At 46.0% G+C, this 17,289-nt stretch overlaps 1 protein-coding gene across 3 annotated transcripts in view; it reads left to right on the top strand.

Annotated features, from left to right (window-relative positions):
* Positions 1-17,289, top strand: part of TCIRG1 (T cell immune regulator 1, ATPase H+ transporting V0 subunit a3) — a 114,382-nt gene that overhangs the window by 48,223 nt on the left and 48,870 nt on the right. For all 3 annotated transcript variants that reach the window (XM_069232951.1, XM_069232952.1, XM_069232953.1), the window contains exons 8-12: positions 8,747-8,840; positions 10,074-10,286; positions 10,994-11,138; positions 11,263-11,402; positions 12,330-12,487. In XM_069232951.1, coding sequence (XP_069089052.1) covers positions 8,747-8,840; positions 10,074-10,286; positions 10,994-11,138; positions 11,263-11,402; positions 12,330-12,487 — 750 coding nt within the window. The remainder of the gene's footprint in view (positions 1-8,746; positions 8,841-10,073; positions 10,287-10,993; positions 11,139-11,262; positions 11,403-12,329; positions 12,488-17,289) is intronic.

The raw sequence follows: 17,289 nt of genomic DNA, 5'->3' as shown, positions 1-17,289 counted from the left end.
AGCTGACGTGAAAGACAACATCCGCAGCCCTGACAAGCTTTCTAGGTCCATGTGTGATGTGTTGCTCCAGATAGATTGTTTCTTTGAATTCTGGGACTTCTAGTTGTGCTTATGTGTTAATGAAACAGGACTACAAGTCCCAGAATTCAAAGAAAAAAACCTGGACTGGAGTGGCACATCATGCATGGACCTGGGAAACCTACCAGGTGTGCATCCGTCTGGGGCCCTATAAACACATCACTCTGTAAAGTCGAAACACTTAAAGACAACCGAATATAATAGACATACCTTATGCAATGCATGTGTTGCAGTAGGTGACCTGCTCTGCGCTCTCCTGCCATCTAGTGTTCGTTTCAGATTAATGCAACTTGTTTTTCTTGAAATGTTTTCTTTTGCGATGCTTTGAATGACCCATAATCACGCATTCCGAAATAGACAAGCCCTCGTGACAGCCTCCATCCACCTTGGATTGTTTTTTGCACCCTCTAGTTTGGAGATGTTTGTAGGTGTTCCGTGAAGAGAAAAGACTGAGTTTGGCTGCCTGTGCTGGAAAATATTTGCTCACCTTCTGAGGCTTTCAGTCATCTGATTGTCTGTGATGTGGAGTGGGCCTTATAAAACGAGTCATTTCAGTTTTGCCCCTGATGTCATTCTAAGTTTGTTGTGTCTGTCTGGCATAGGGTCCGCAAATTATAGTGTTTGGCATACCATCACTTTATGTCAAAAAATATTTATTTGTCCAACCAAGACAGATGTAAGGCTTATGGTTCTGCAGTGCCACAAAAGCATACATGCCAACATTTTACAGCAGACAAATGGGAGTTCTAAAAAAAAAATATCGGGATATTGTATTTTCCCCACTGACATATATTGGAGCAGAGGCGATCTGCCTGAATCGCTCTGTTGATGTGCATGGTGAAAGAAAATCAGCATTTAATTTTTGGCAGTTTAATAACATAGTAAACAAAAACGAGTTCTAAACTCTGGCAAACAAAACCATAGTTCATTGTCATTGGTGTTGCGGATTCAGACATCATGGATACTCAATCCATATTAGGGTGTTTTTTAATCTTTCTATATTTTGTGGCCAATGTTATCTATTCCGTTTTCGGTTTGCAAACTTTATTTAGCATATACAAGATATCCATAAAAGCACATAGTTAGATCGTTAAAAACAGTCCTAAATAAATATAGACATTCATATAATAATAAAAAAAATGAACATAAAACATATCACATACAAATATACATATCAAATCTAAACCTAGCTAAGATTTAAGATTTTTCCTCACGCATATAGTGTTTAAGATATAATGGCCCTCATTACGAGGCTGGCTGTGTGATGGACCCAGCGGTTAAGACCGCCGCATCACAAGTTGTGGGGTTTGGCAGGACCCCAAACCTTCACAGACGTGGCCGGCGGTGTGCACCTCCAACCCAGTGTCAGGCCTCAGCCTGCCGACTGGATTACAAGGCTGAAGAATGCAAGGCTTTCCGTGCCATGAAAACCCTGGCGGTAATGCACCCATCCCAATTCCTGTCACCAGCATACACCCCCCCACTCGTCCACACACATGCACCCCTCCCACCCGTCCACACACTTACAAACACCCCTGCACCAATTCATGCATGCACGCATTCACATACACACCCCTCGGCATACGCATACTTCCACACAGACACCCCCACTCACTCGCAACATGCAGACACCCCCCCAGTCACCTGCAAACTTGCAGACACACAACCCCACACACACCTTCCACCCACAGACATGCAGGCACACACACACACTCAGACACCCCCATATACGCACATGAACAATCCCATTCAATCGCATGCATGCATACACCACCCTCCTCCGCATATACGCATTCACACTACACTCCCCCACCCCATACACGGCACACGTACCCACACACACATAAATGGGCGGAAGGCTTACAATGACTCCTAATATGGCGTGCAACAGACTGACAGCACTGGCGGTCTGTTGCCTGCAGTGGCTTCGGCGGTCTGACAAAAAGACCGACGAAGTCGTAATGAGGCTCAAAGTGTCACATTATAACACAGATGAGAATTGGTTAGATCAAACAAAAATGTATTTGCAGCCTGATGGCTTCTTATATTCTGGGCAATGAGGGAGGGTTTAAGATAAATAATCCTATATTGCACGTAAAATTTACAAAACAGCACAAGATGCATTGTTGTCTTTTAACTAGACCCGTCGCAGGGACAGCAAGCCGTTTCAGTTGGACAAGTGCTCTATTTTGGAAATGCCACTAAGGGATGCACCGTTCCCATATTAGTGACGCTTGACAAATAACTTTTACAAAACTTCCTCAGGGGAAAGGGACAAAGGGGAAAGGGTAAGGGATATAGGGGTGTATATATATATATATGTATGTGTGTGTATATATACACCAGCTGTCGATTCCATCTTTTCAACATCCCTCCTGCAGTCCAGTCTGTGCTGCAGGAAGGTTTCTCTAGTTTCAGCCGTATAGATATATCAGACAAGGTATTAAAAGAAAAGTCAATATAAGATAACCATGGAATCCGAGAGGCGTTGTCCAATATTAGACAATCTAAAATAATCTGCTTGGTAAAATTAGTTTCTTCTTTGGCCCGGTTATTGTACCATAGTAACAAGGTCTCAGCAGCAGCATATCCTCCACATACTGTAATCCCACCTCCTGATGTGTGATGCAGTTAGACGCTGAGGTGGGTAAACATAGCAGCCGTTTTAAAAAACGTTTTCCCTCTATTTGCAGGGGTGTACTCTGGGTGTACCCCAAAGACCAGCCCCATAAGTGACCATAGGCACAACTCTAGCCATATAAATATCCACCATTTCCCTTACAGGGTGGCTACCTAATTTAGTTGCAAATCTAAAAATACTATAACAAGTTTATGCACATTTTGATTTTACCTGTGGAAATATGATGTTCCCAGGACCTTTACTTGAAAATAGGACCCCCAGATAGCTAACAGAATTTACAGTGATAATTGGCGTATTCTGTATGAAAAAACATCTACATTTCTGGGCCTTTTGGCCACAAACCATCGTAAAAGTTTTTGGTTTATTGATCACCATTCCCTTTAGAGTCAATAAATTCCTCAAAAGCATTAATTAATTTCTGAAGTCCCTTTCGGGTCCTAGAAATCAGGATGGCATCATCTGCGTAGGTATAGGACGCCCTGCCACGCGTGGTGGATCAGATTGAAGGGTCTGCAACAAATTATCCACCCTATTAAAAGATAAAGAAAATAGCAGCAGGGCTAGTACATAATCTTGTTGTATGCCTCTCACAACCTTGAATAGGGGGGTACATTCTCCCATTAACGCATGATAAAGTTTCATACAAACAGGCTAGAAAGCCGATGATTTCCCTCGAGGTACCTAAGTCCAGCAATGTAGGCCGCAAAATTGCGTACCCTACAAGATCAAAGGCACTACTGAGATCTGAAAAACAGAGTTATAGGGTCCCAGTTTTTGGCCTTGTGTACTTCCCAGTGATCAAATCTAGGTTTACCCATTGCTCGGTAGTTCCCAGCCCCTTTCTAAAGCCAAATTGAGCAGGGGATAGAATATCATGACCCTGTACCCACTCTTCCAACCTTGACAAGAAGATCCTACTTAATACCTTCATCGACAAGCCCAGTAACAATATTGGATGGTAATTTTTAGAATCTGATTTATCGCCCTTTTTACATATTGATGATGGGATCTCTCCAGACACTACAGAATTGAACACCCTAGTAAGGATTGGACCCCAGAGATTAATAGTTGATTTGAAGACATCCACAGGCACCCCATCAGGACCGGGGGCCCTGCCCCAGCACTACCGTGGAGGGCTAAACCTACCTCATTAATGGTAATATCTAAATGAATGGGATTCCCATTTCTCAACTTTTCATACCCAGCTAGATCACCAGCCCCATTATCATGTTTAAAGACATCAGAGAAATGGACCACCCATGCAGAGCAAGGAACACTGCTACCTGTCTCAGGGGATGCCTCATTAGACAGGAAAGGTGTGTTCACTGTTTCCCAAAACAGTTTACTATCATTTGTTTCTGCGGTCAAAGCTGATTTTGACCATGCTTCCTCCTGCAACATCTTCCTTGTCTCCCAGGCCTCCCTGTACTTGATGTGCAGGGTCCTAACACCACAGAATCTCCGGGGAAGCTGCAAGAGCATGTTTAAGTTCCCCTAGGGCTTTAGTGCATGCATGATCAAACCATCCTCTTTTCTTCCTGGACTGCATAGCTTTTGTTTGACGTGTCAAAAGGGCATTGATACAGGAGATAACCACTTCAAAGCAGCTTGACCTATTTGTAACTACTTCACCCTGTAAACAATAGTTCAACTCATACAGACACCCCTGCACAATATTCTGTAAAACACCCCCAGGGTCAATGCCTCTCCATTTTAATCTCACCCGTTAGCCTCATGTGTGACATCCCGGTTCATTGTAGTACAAGTCTCCCGCCATGGCCCCCAAAATAAAAACAGGAGGATAATAGGATCAAGGTCACTGATACAGATTGAACAATACAAGGGATGCCACACAAGCTATTAGCAGCAGAAGACACTAAAACGTAGTCGATAACCGATGAAGAGCTTCTCGACCTAAAAGATAGAATCACCTCCCCATTGCCACCATGTTTGCATCTCTACAACAATAAATCATGTTTAGGTACAATTGAATTTAAAGCATCTCCATAATCATTGTGGCAAATATGGTCATAGCCCACCTCGTCTGGTTATTTAACCCACAAATCCGGTCTCTGGGGCAAAACAAGGCTAAATATTAAAATCTCCGGCCCATAATATAATATAAGTTGAATGGATATAACGTAAGAAGTTATCCATTCCATACATTCCAAAAATCATTTATCCTCCTTGCATGGCTTTAAATTGAATTCCAATTATTTGATTGAGGAGATTTCTCTTTTCGACTTACAGATGGTATATGTTCCAAACCCATTGTTTGGCTATGACTACTAATTCACTTAGCATGGTATTGTGTTTAAACCCTGAAGAAGTCTTTTTTTATAAGACAAAACACGTGTTGGCTGTTTGTACATCGTATTATTTGTGTGCCAGATATACAGAGACAGCAATTGTGATTCTGGAATTTTTAAGATGGATATTGTATTATTTTTCTATATTGTCTGTGTAGGAAGTTGGCTCTGTATATACTATATCAAAATGTATAGTGTGCACAGAGTCTAGGGATTCCCTAGAGGCTTAACCGAGGCTGAAGTAGATAATACTAATGTTCCCTTTTGTGGTAGTGTGGTCGAGCAGTTAGGCTTATCAGAGGGGAGTGCAAAGCAGTTGTACACACACAGACTATAGCAGAAGCACACACTCAATGACTTAACCCCTGACCAATGGTTTTCATATAGCAACAGCATATTTTCTTAATTTATTTTTAGAACCACAAGATTCAAGTTGCAGGTAAGTACTTCAGTAGCTTCATATTTCACACATGTATCAACAGTACTGTGTTTGAAATCGACAAGTTATACAGTTCTTGAAATATTGGCATTAATCTGTTTTAAAAATGGACACTGCAATTTTCAGAAACAGTTCCTGGGGGGGAAGAAATATTAGTTCGATTTGCAGGTAAGTACAACACTTACAGTTTCAGTCTCCGGTTTTAGGAAGTCCACCGGTTGGGGTTCAAGTTAGCCCTAAACACCCATCCCCAGCAGCACGGGCCGGCCGGGTGCAGAGGTCAAAGATGAGAACATTTAATGTGGGTTCCTGTAGAGACAGGGGTCCTCGGAATGAGGCCTGCCTGCAGGTAAGAATCTGCGGCGCAGAGGGCAGACCGGGGGACGGGGTTGAAGGAGCACTGGAGGGGCCACAAGTAGGCACACCCTCAGCGGCACAGGAGCGGCCGGATGCAGGGTGCAAACAGGAGGTCTGGCTTCCGAAGCAGGTCTATGAAGGGACCCCAGGGATCACTCAGAGGCTGCAGGCGAGGTCCGGGGGGTGTCTCGGGCACATCACCAGTTGGACTGGTAGGAGATCTGCCTGCTGAGCATGGCAGCACTGGGTGTCGGTTTCTCCAAGGCCTGGGGGTTGCGGGTGAGCGTGTCTTTAGATGCCAGATATCTTCGTCCGGAGCTTCGCAGTCCGGGGGGCCTTGGAATTCTCTCTGCAGACATCGTCGTGGAGGGCTGGAGAAGTCAACCCAGAGTAGGCACTTGCTCGCAATCGCCTGGGGACTCTCTCTAGCTGGGTGGACGATCTGGACACGGGCCATGGGCGTCAGGTGCAGAGTGGTCAGGACTCACGCATCCAGAGTGAGGTGGGAGTCCTTAGTTGTTGGTTTTTCTTAGACAGGGCGCTGTCCTTGGGAGTGTTTGGTCCTTTTGGGTGCAGGGTAGTCCTCTGGAGCTAGGCAGAGGTCGCTGGTCCCACTGGACCCGTCACTGTTCTTTTCAAGGTTCTTTGAAGCAGGAGACAGGCCGTTAGGCCTGGGACCAAAGCAGTTGTCGTCTTCCTTCTTCTCTGCTGGGGTTTCAGCTAAGCAGTCCTTCTTCTTGTTGGTCGCCAGGAATCTGGTGAGTTGGGTTCAGGAAAGCCTTTAAATACACGATTTAGGGATGTTAAGGGGTCAGAGGGCAGTAGCCAATGGCCACTGTCCCTGAGAGTGGCTACACCCTCCTCGTGTCCTCTCCCTTTGGGAAGGGGGGCACATTTCTAACTCTATTGGTCCCTGTCCTTCAAACCAAGATGGAGGATTCTGCAGGGAGGGGGTCACTTCAGCTGTGAACACCATAGGGGGGGGCCCAGCCGAAGTGGTCACTCCTCCCTGTTTTTCCTAAGTTTCCCGCCGAACTGGCCGCCAAAAGTGGGGCTTTGTCTGGAGGGGTGGGGTATCTCCTCTAGCTGGAGTGCCCTGGGACACTGTAACACGAGGCCTGAGCCTTTGAGGCTCACCACCAGGTGTTACAGTTCCTGCAGGGGGAGGTGGAGCAGGCTTTGTTTCTTGCCTCAGTGAGTACAAAGGCACTCACCCCATGAGGTCAGAAACTTGTCTGCTAGTGGCAGGCTGGCACAGACCAGTCAGTCCTACACTAGAGGAATGGGTAAAATACAGGGGGCATCTCTAAGATGCCCTCTGTGTGCATTTTTTCAATAAATCCCACACTACCAAACTTCCCAGTATTCAGTGAAGCCATTGTGGAACTATGGAGTTTGTAATGACAAACTCCCAGACCATGGAATAGGGGAGGAGTGTGTGACAGGCATCAACATTTTATTTTTAGTAGTTTTACAAAACTCTGAATCGGGTTTCTGAATGAAGCAACCAGGAGGCAGGAAACAAGCCTTGAAATTGGTAGTCTCCTGCCTTTATCCGGAGGGTTGGCATGGATGCATAAGGTACATATGAGCAGGCTGAAGACTGTATCGAATGAGTATGGGAGGAATAGAATCCATCTGGGATTGGCACTCATCCTCCACCGAGCCTGATGCTGCTGTTTTATTCAGCTCAAAAATCTGCGCACTCTGGGTGTTTCCCCACTTCTGAGCCCAGCCAAAAGGACATGAAGGTACCTCCTGCGACCTCGCACTCTTGTCAGGGTAATGGGAGAAGAGAGATCTCCACTGCGCTGACCTCGCCCTTGTAACCGTCGCACGCATCCGCAGAACTACAACTGGCGGTAGATCATTATCGCACCTCGTCGCCAAAACGTGGAACACTCTTCCCACCCACCTGCGCCAGACCAAAGACCTCCTTACCTTCAGGAAACTTCTCAAGCCCTGGCTGTTCGAGCAGTAGTAGCACCTCCCCCCCCACCCTCCTCAGCGCCTTGAGACCCACACAGGTGAGTAGTGCGCTTTACAAATTCCTGATTGATTGATCGATTGAACGTCACTCCTCGTGCACAAGAGCCTTGTGCTTGGTTTCAAAGGCTCACCAGGATGTGCAGGTGTTGATGGGGCCTGTTAGCTTGAGCAACTGTGCTTTCAACCCACCACCTCTTTGCAGAGACATCTGTGACGGATATCCCATCCTCCGAAATATATATACCATAGGATACAATGGGATTTATGTTTCGGCGGACCCGCTATCCATCACCGTTGTGATGGAGTAACCCATCCGCTGAAATCTAAATTAGGCCCTGAATCTGTAACAGAGTTATGCTGAAAAATAAATTACTTACCTGTAACACGTTTTTTTTTCAACTTTAAAATCTGTTTTGGATTCGCATGAATCATGGGGTCTGTTTTTGAGGGAGATTTGAAGAGAAATTTAAAAGCTGCATCAGTTCCACTGAGTCTGTATATGGAGTTGAATGCAGAAAGATTCCAGGATTCCTCCTGTGTCGCAAACACCTGGTTACCGTTGTTCCCGTTTCACACCTGAGGTGTTCTCCAATGTGGTAAACTATCCTGGATCCCGGATCCAGCCACATCATTCTCCTATAAAACAGATGTCAAGTTAAAAACCAGTGAGTCACGTGTACATTTCTTTATTAACATTTCAAATGGCCACCAGCGGTGGACATGTTGCAACAATAACTTTGCTCAATCTGCAGGCCCAACATTACTACTCAAAAGATCTGTGGACACAGTTCTCAGTCTCTAATTGAGAGACCTCCTGTGTGACATTCAGGTCCACCTCATCAGACAGGTCATAGTAATCAGCAAAAATGATTTTATTCTCCCCGGCTTCCTGCCTTTGTGATCTGATGGTCTGTTTTCTGCCCCTGTTGACAGCTTTCACTGCCATACCTATCCGTATGCAGACCGGGAGGTGGACCGCCTGGAGACCCTTCAGGGCCTGCTGACCCAGATAGAGGACATGCGCTCGGTAAGGGCCTGGTGGGCCCAAGGGACCGGGTGCGCTGGGATCTCACAGATGACACCTTTGAGGTGGACACTGAAAAGAAAGATGGGACATCTTGAGATGGGGAGGAAGTGTGATAAAGTGAGGGAGGGGTACAGTAGAGAGGAGAGAGCTGAGGGGAGAGGAGGTGATGATACCAAATGTGAGGAGAGAGGAGACAAAGAATAACATGAGGGGGGGAGTCTGAAAGTAGGTTAAAGAACTGGAAACCAGAAAGAAGTGGTGCCAGAGAATGAAGAAAGGACAATAGTGGTGAGAAATGGGATCTGAGACCAGGAAGGAGTTATTATGAAGTGACAGGTGACAAGAACAGAGTGGCAAAGTGACAGGAGGCCAGGTTGGGGTCACACAGTGACAGGTGACCACGATACAGTCACGCAGTGACGGGCGGCTGAGATACAGTCACAAAGTGACAGGTGACCAGGACAGCTGGATGAAGGGATGAGTGACCCGGAGAGACTGAGGAAGTGACAGGAGGCCAAGCTAGGCTAGGGTCGCGAAGTGATGGGTGACCTGGAGAGAGTGATGAAGTGATTGGAGGCTAGGCTAGGGTCGCGAAGTGATGAGTGACCTGGAGAGAGTGATGAAGTGATTGGAGGCTAGGCTAGGGTCGCAAAGGGTTGGGTGACCTGGAGAGAGTGACAGGAGGTGAGGATAAGGTCACAAAGTGACGGGTGACCTCGATAGTCACACAGTGACGGGCGGCTGAGATACGGTCACAAAGTGACAGGTGACCAGGACAGATTGACGAAGTGATGGGTGAGCAGAACATATTGAAGAAGTGATGGGTGAGCAGAACATATTGAAGAAGTGATGGGTGAGCAGAACATATTGAAGAAGTGATGGGTGACCAGAACATATTGAAGAAGTGATGGGTGACCAGGACAGATTGATGAAGTGATGGGTGGCCAGGACAGATTGATGAAGTGATGGGTGACCAGGACAGATTAACGAAGTGACTGGAGGCTAGGCTAGGGTCACAAAGTGATGGGTGACCTGGAGAGAGTGACGAAGCCACAGGAGGCCAGTCTAGGTTCACAAAGTGACAGGTGACCAGGAGAGAGCGATGAAGCGACGGTAGGCCAGGCTAGGTTCACGAAGTAGCGGGAGGCCAGGATGGAGTGGAATCTGAGAATGCACAAAAGGCCAGATTGCCACACCCAGGAAGCTGATCCCTGCTCCCCTTCTTGCCCGCAGGTCCTAGCTCAGTCGGATCAGTTCCTGCAGCAGGTGCTGCAGAAGGTGGTGGAGCGGCTGCACACCTGGCGGGTGCAAGTACGCAAGATGAAGGCGATCTACCTGGTGCTGAACCAGTGCAGCGTGGATGTGACCAACAAGTGCCTGATCGCAGAGGTCTGGTGTCCCACGGCTGACCTGCCCCGGGTGCGGCAGGCACTCATCCAAGGCTCGGTGAGGAGGATGGGGGAGTCCAGGGTCCTCAGGCGGGGTCACATGCAAGCAGCGTTTTGTTCTAATGATGGGGAGTTGGTTCATGATCGAGTTGGCATTGGGTCAGTTGATGTTAATGTTGGGTTTAAAAATTCAGTGTTTGTATTGGGCAGATAAATCAAGTTGGTCTTCCCCTCTGAACGCGCTTCATCAGACAGTGACATCTGATAAAAACTTGATAAGTGTGTCTAGTGATCCATGAAGACCCTTCACTGGATTTATTCAACATATTGTTTGAAACAATGTGTAGTTTTTGCATATATTGATTAATGTAGTTGACTGTACTTGTGGGATCCAGTTTGAAGAATTGAAATCTAAATGTACTAAACGTTAACACGGTTCAATTTTGAAATAATGTTTTAATTCTGAGAAAAACGCTATGCACACCTATGTATATAACATGTTCTGCTTCTGGTATGTGAAATGGAGTACGGACAGTTGAACACACAAACGCAAGGCACGCCTTGAACTGTAGACCATTATGGTAACCAGGGTCGGAATGTTAGCAAGGACAGCACCAGAAAAAGATTCCAAAGTGAGACATGTGTTGCTAGATTGTAGGACCAGATCTTGATCTTGGAAATTCTTTTTAAAGTGGTGCTGTACCTTGTTTGACATCTGGAGGCCTGGGACTTACCATTAACACATTTTCTATTGTTTTTTCGAAGAGCGGAGCCGGTGTTGAGTCGTTTGTGAACAGCATCCCATGCAAAGAGAAGCCGCCCACCCTTACCCGGACCAACCGCTTCACCAGTGGCTTCCAAGCTATTGTCGATGCCTACGGGGTGGGCACCTACCAGGAAGTGAACCCAAGTATGTTTATTGCCTACCATCCCTTTCTGAGCCTTACATGCTTTACTGTACTCTCTTCTCAAAGTCTGTCAGCCTCTTTCTCATATGAATATCCATCAATATCTCCTTCACTTCTCTCTCTCAGCTCCGTACACCATCATCACCTTCCCGTTCCTCTTCGCTGTGATGTTTGGCGACATCGGGCATGGCCTGCTCATGTCTTTCTTCGCCATCTGGATGATTATTGAGGAAAACAGTAAAAAGATGAAAAAATCTGAAAATGAGGTGAGGTATTGGAAGTCCTGCAAAACCCCCCACATCTTTGGAGAGACTGGTGCTCCAGAGAGGAGAAAGGTGGAAGCTCATTGGAGCCCCGTGCCCGGGCCAAAGAAAACCAGAGTTAACTTGTGTAGTGAATCCAACTAGGAATAATCAGTAGAGACATTCAGAGATGTTTTTAGAGGCCACTTTCATTGCAAATGGTGGTTCTTCACATGAAAGGCCAGATCTATCCTCAGGTTGGATGCTGGACATTGGCCAACACCTTCTCAGTTTTTATGTTGGGGCCACGTCTCTGCTTTGACTTTTTGAATTAGATGTTAAGTCAGCGGATTCCTGCGCAGAACCTTCTGCAGGTTAAATCTTGTGGTGCTCTTGATCTCTTAGGGAGACTGTTCATTAACGTTTCTTGGGCTGGATTTGAGGGTCATTGGATAGACGTTTAGGTGGTTGTCTGACCTGCCTTATCTTAATCCCTCTTCTGGTTGGATGTTGGGATAGGACTGCTTGACTAGGGTAGTTTGATACCTTTGAGAGACAATTGGCTAGATCCCAAAGTCTATTTGGATGCTTTGGGTGGACGCTTGGTTGTATAGTAGTTTTTTTTCTTTTTCTTCCCAGGGTTGGCCTTTGGTTATATCAGTGATGTGCTTGATGTCTTAGCAGTTGTCTCAGTTTTCCTGCTGGGATGGCGGAATGATCTAAACAAATGTAGGCTTGAAAGATAAGCTTGTAGGATAGCAAGAACCATTTCTCTGGTGTGGTTTGAGGGTTTGTCTGCAAGCCCTGCACACGTCTGAGTTCAGGTTGGATTTTTGAGCTGGCTGAATGATTAGAGTGGCTTCATGCTCTAGACAGGCCCTGTTTATGGTTGCTGAATGGCTTTGACAGACCCGTCTCCTGATTCTATTGCCCACTTCTTGCTTTTTCCAGATCTGGAATACCATGTTCGGTGGTCGTTACCTGATCCTGCTGATGGGTCTGTTCTCCATCTACACCGGGTTCATATACAATGAATGTTTCAGTAAAGCCACCACCATCTTTCCTTCGGCCTGGAATGTGTCTGCAATGGTCGAAGCCAAGCATTGGACGTGAGTCTGCCTAAGTCTATGTTTCCAAATCTTTCTGTGCCTCAGTAGCCTGTTTCTACCCATACCGCTCCCTTTGTGTCTCTGTTCTGCTCCATTGTGTGCCTGGATGTCCTCCCCAATCCTTCTTTATCTGTGTCCATCTCATATCTCATGTCCATCTCATGTTTCATTCTTACTCTGCCACCTCCTCGCTCTTTAATGCCTCTCTTGTGATCCTCTTGCCTGTGTCTCATATTTTTTGTCTCACATATAGCACATTTGCATCTCAGTGTCTGACTCTCCCTGTATCCTTGTCAGTGGCCTTCTGTCTTTACTCCGCAAAACGTTCCTTGCAAACATTGTCTCTGAGAATGGAGTTCAGACGCGGCACTGAGTTCTAAAATCATTAATAAAAATATTGCATCAGCACATCCTGGTGAAAGAGGAAAATTAAATTAAGGCATAATGTAGCTCCAACTTAAAGTGCTCCAGTGATAGCCAGGGCTTAAAACTCCATGGTGAGCACTAAGTAGCAGATATTACATCCCAGAGAGTGTCATTATGCAGCCTCAGGCTCCCAAGGGCAGCATCTGACTCCAGACCCCCGGTGGCGACATCAGAATCAACACCAGAGTAAACAGAACCCCTTAAGCTGAAAGGCACAAAGGTTACAAACCAAAGCCCGTAGTCTAACTAGAATTCCTGAAATGTGGAATGCAGCACAACCATAACTACCCTAAAGCATCTCCATCTCCCTCGCTAAGGGACTTCAGGAAGAAGCTCTGGCTTTTCAACCAACCCACATCTCAGTGCCTGGATACCCTCACAGGTGATAAGCTGCTCTATACAAGTACCGCCTGATTGATTGATTGATTAAAAGCACTGCTTATGGCTCTGTTGTCATCGGAGATGTCATGTGAGGCTGCGAGCACTGCAGTGCGTGGGAGCTGTGGTTGTCACTCACCGCAACTAGCGATTTTAAGTGGCTTTTAGGTGTTGGCACCTAGCCATAAACTCCCTTGAAAATGATAGGTAAGGATTTGTTAAGGTTTTCCAATAACATTAGTAGTTCTTCTTAGTAGACGTCCCCCGTTCGGGGGACCTCAGGACAAACAGAAACCTTTGGACCCCAACATAGTATTGAGGCTTTTTGCCAATGGTGTCCTTAAATCCACGTACTGTGGCTCTGTGTACTGGGTCAGGCACATCCCTTTTCTCACTAAACTCTTGGGGAAGTGAGGGTGAGATGTCACGGGCCTCTCAGGGAGGTAGTGTGGGGGACACCAATTGCAGTACAAGATTGTAATCTCAGTTATGATCTTCAGCAAGGTGCTACGCTCCCTCTCGGTACCTTCTTCCCTTTGTAGGAGATATGTAATGTCTGCCATCCTACAGAAACTTGCGGACATGGGCATCAAGTAGGCACAGGTGCATATCACTTTTTAACTCCACTGGTTAGATGCGCAACTCAGTTTGAATTCTCACCCCAGAGAATTTGGCTAAAAAGTCTTATCTCGTATACGGTTCCTCTCCATACCTTTAGTCTCTTATTCTATTTATTTATTCGTATTTGGCCTAGGGGCCCATTCATCTTTGGTGATGTGTCTTCAGCAGTTGCAGCCCCCTGGCCTGCTTCAGCAGCAAGGCAGCTCCTCTTCTCTTGGTGTTCGAGTGGCATCACCAGTTCTCTGATGCAGTGTGGTCTTCGAGTTGACTTGATGGTGCTTGTGCATGCAGTGTTTTGGTGCAGTTCACAGAGAAGCCACCCAGAAATACTCTTGGACCTCTTTAAAACACAAGTTGGTCCTGGCTTGACTCTCAGGGCAGTCTGCTTCCTCAGCCTGTTCCTCATGTCTGGAAGATGCAGGCTGATCTCTCCTCGTGGACAAGAGCCCCTCCTTCTCTCTCAGCAGGCAGCCGACAGACTTCTAGACACTAGAAAGTCACTCTGCTCCTCCAGCAGAAAGTGGAGACTTCGGCTGCAGTCCTGACAGAATATTTGTGTAATAATTCAGCACCCAATGGACTTATTGTCACTACTGAACCCCGGATCTTCTTGGAAGATCGGGAGTTCAGAAAAGATTGGTCTATGATAGACTGGAAATGTACACGAGATCGGTTAATCTTAATTATTAAGACAGCGACCAGATTATCTGAGCCCTATTAATCCAGATAAAGACAGCAGAAAATAATCTAAAAACAGGACTAACAACATTATCTTTAAAAAAAAAAAAAAGTTAGAAGAAACAAATAAGACAATTAATGAATTCAAAGAATATTTAACACAACGCAAAATTTCGAAATTTCAGAAGGACCTGCAAAAATTCTCGCTTGAGAGAATATACCCATAATCCAGGAAAGACTATGGGGGTTATTCTAACTTTGGAGGAGTGTTAATCCGTCCCAAAAGTGACGGATATACCACCAGCCGTATTACGAGTTCCAAAGGATATAATGGACTCGTAATACGGCTGGTGGTAAATCCGTCACTTTTCCGTCACTTTTGGGACGGATTAACACCTCCTCCAAAGTTAGAATAACCCCCTATGTCTCTAAATCTTCTAACCCCTTCGACACATCCTCAGGAGGTTATACGAGCTCCGACTCAGATACCGACTCTCCCCAAATATCACGCCCTAGACGTGGTCGGCGGGGCTCTCAAAGGAGTAGATTGAATCACCCACAAATTATGCCTCAGTTCCCTACAATGAGTAATCAACCATGGGGATGGACCCCCCCAACTATGGGCCCCCCCACCCAGTTTCAGCCACCTATGAACCCTCCGCCTCCTGCACCCTGGGCCTATCCAAATGCTCCTTTTTTAGAAAGAGGCCAGGGAAGAGGGAGAGGGAAAAAGAAGGGAGTCTGCTGGAGACCAAGAGAGGAACTAGTAGAGACCGAAACCCACAAAGAAAACACCCCCAGCAAGATTTGACAAACTGGTTAAGCACAGTCATTAACCTAAGTAAGAGAACGCTAAATGACAATGAAATAAGAGCCCTAGAGAAGGGCCTTGGTTTCGTTCTGACTCCTAAATTAGACATCTTCAAACTGAGAATCGAGTTGGCAGAGTTCTTCAGGAAAATAAAACTCAAGACCGTCTTCCTTGTACATCCAATCTCCAAACTGGACTAGACAAGAACACTGGGCTACGGCCCAAATCCAAGTTCACTCCCCCCAGCAACCAAATGCCACCTGAGGTTTTAGCCTTTGAAAAATTAGTTAGTCGTAAAATTGACAACCTACGAGTGACTCCCTCAGATAACTTCCAGAACATTAGCACCCAGGAACTAACAGCACTACGGGAACTCACCGCAGACACCACAATAACTGTTAAGCCAGCAGACAAAGGCGGCACCACGGTGGTAATGCCAAGAACAATGTATAATGAGGAATTTTTACGCCTACTTGGGAACACCCACCATTATAAAAAACTTTCCAGAGACCCCACCTCTGAGATCCAGGAAGAAATAGCCTTTTTAATATCTAAAGGACAAGACAATGAATGTCTCACTAAACACGAGGCAGCTTTCTTAAAACAAGAGAATCCCAAAACACCTCATTTTTACGTGTTGCCAAAAATACATAAAAATAAACATCCACCTCCCGGGAGACCAATAGTATCTGGGATTGGGTCTATCTTAGAGACCCTCTCACAATTTTGCGACTCTTTACTAAAACCTGTAAAAAAGATACCAACTTACCTAAAAGACACAAAAGATGTACTGAAGTTGCTCAGTGGGTTGGATTTTGATAGGGAAAATGAGTCCCTGATAACTCTGGATGTTGAGTCCCTGTACACCAACATAACCCAGGAAGCCACCCCTGAGGTGGTTTGTGAACCGTTCAAAAAGAGCACATGGAACTCAATAACACCTCCTGAGTTTATCCTCGACCTTGCACATACAGCACTTACGAGGAATCTTTTTGAAATCAATAATAATTACTATTTACAAGTGCACGGAACATCTATGGGCACTACATTCGCCCCAAGCCTGGCTTGTCTCTATGTAGATCACTTCGAGAGACAACATGTCTTGAATGACGAAAACCCTTACTATGACCATATTAAGTTATGGAAACTTTAGATTGATGATGTCCTCTCGATCTGGACAGGAACAAGAGATGAAGCTACAACATTCGTGGATTGGCTAAATGCCTTAAACCCCTACCTGAGATTCACTTCAACTATAGGTGACACAGAACTCTCCTTCCTAGAGCTCCTTATATCTGAAAAGTATGGCCTCTTGAAGACCGAAGTTTTCTATAAACGTACAGACAGGAATAACCTTCTTCAATTCCAGAGCTGTCACCTGCGTTCCCTGAAGGAGAATCTGCCAGGGGGTAAATTTCTCCGCTTATGACGCAATTGCTCTGGGGTGGCAGACTTATACCAAACATGCCAAGAAGCTTACTAACAAACTTCGGGCAAAAGGTTATCCAGCCCACCTTACTAGAAGAGCAGAGAAAAGGGCTCGCTACAGCCGGGTCAGTCCCTGACCTGTTGCTGCAACCATCCCAACGAACCGAAAAGAAGGACAACCTAATCTGTGCAACCACCTTTAACCCATTATCTAATATAGTCCAAAAGATAATTAAGGAGGACTGGAAGATTCTAACATCCGGAGGATTACCCTTGGATCCCCCGCTCAATGCTGTCAAAAAAGCCAAAAGCATCCGTGACTTGGTAGTTCCTACGTGACCACGCGCTGGGGCTCCTGTGAACAAACAAACTGCACTATAGCAGATACCGCCCCCCTACTAGCCATTTCAGTGTCTGCCGTTTCACAAAAAAAGCCTCCAAACTAGAACTCTGTCTACAG

The sequence above is a fragment of the Pleurodeles waltl genome, chromosome 4_2 (assembly GCF_031143425.1).
Source record: "Pleurodeles waltl isolate 20211129_DDA chromosome 4_2, aPleWal1.hap1.20221129, whole genome shotgun sequence".
NCBI classification, from domain to species: Eukaryota; Metazoa; Chordata; class Amphibia; order Caudata; family Salamandridae; genus Pleurodeles; species Pleurodeles waltl.
This window is presented reverse-complemented; position numbering and strand designations above follow the sequence as displayed.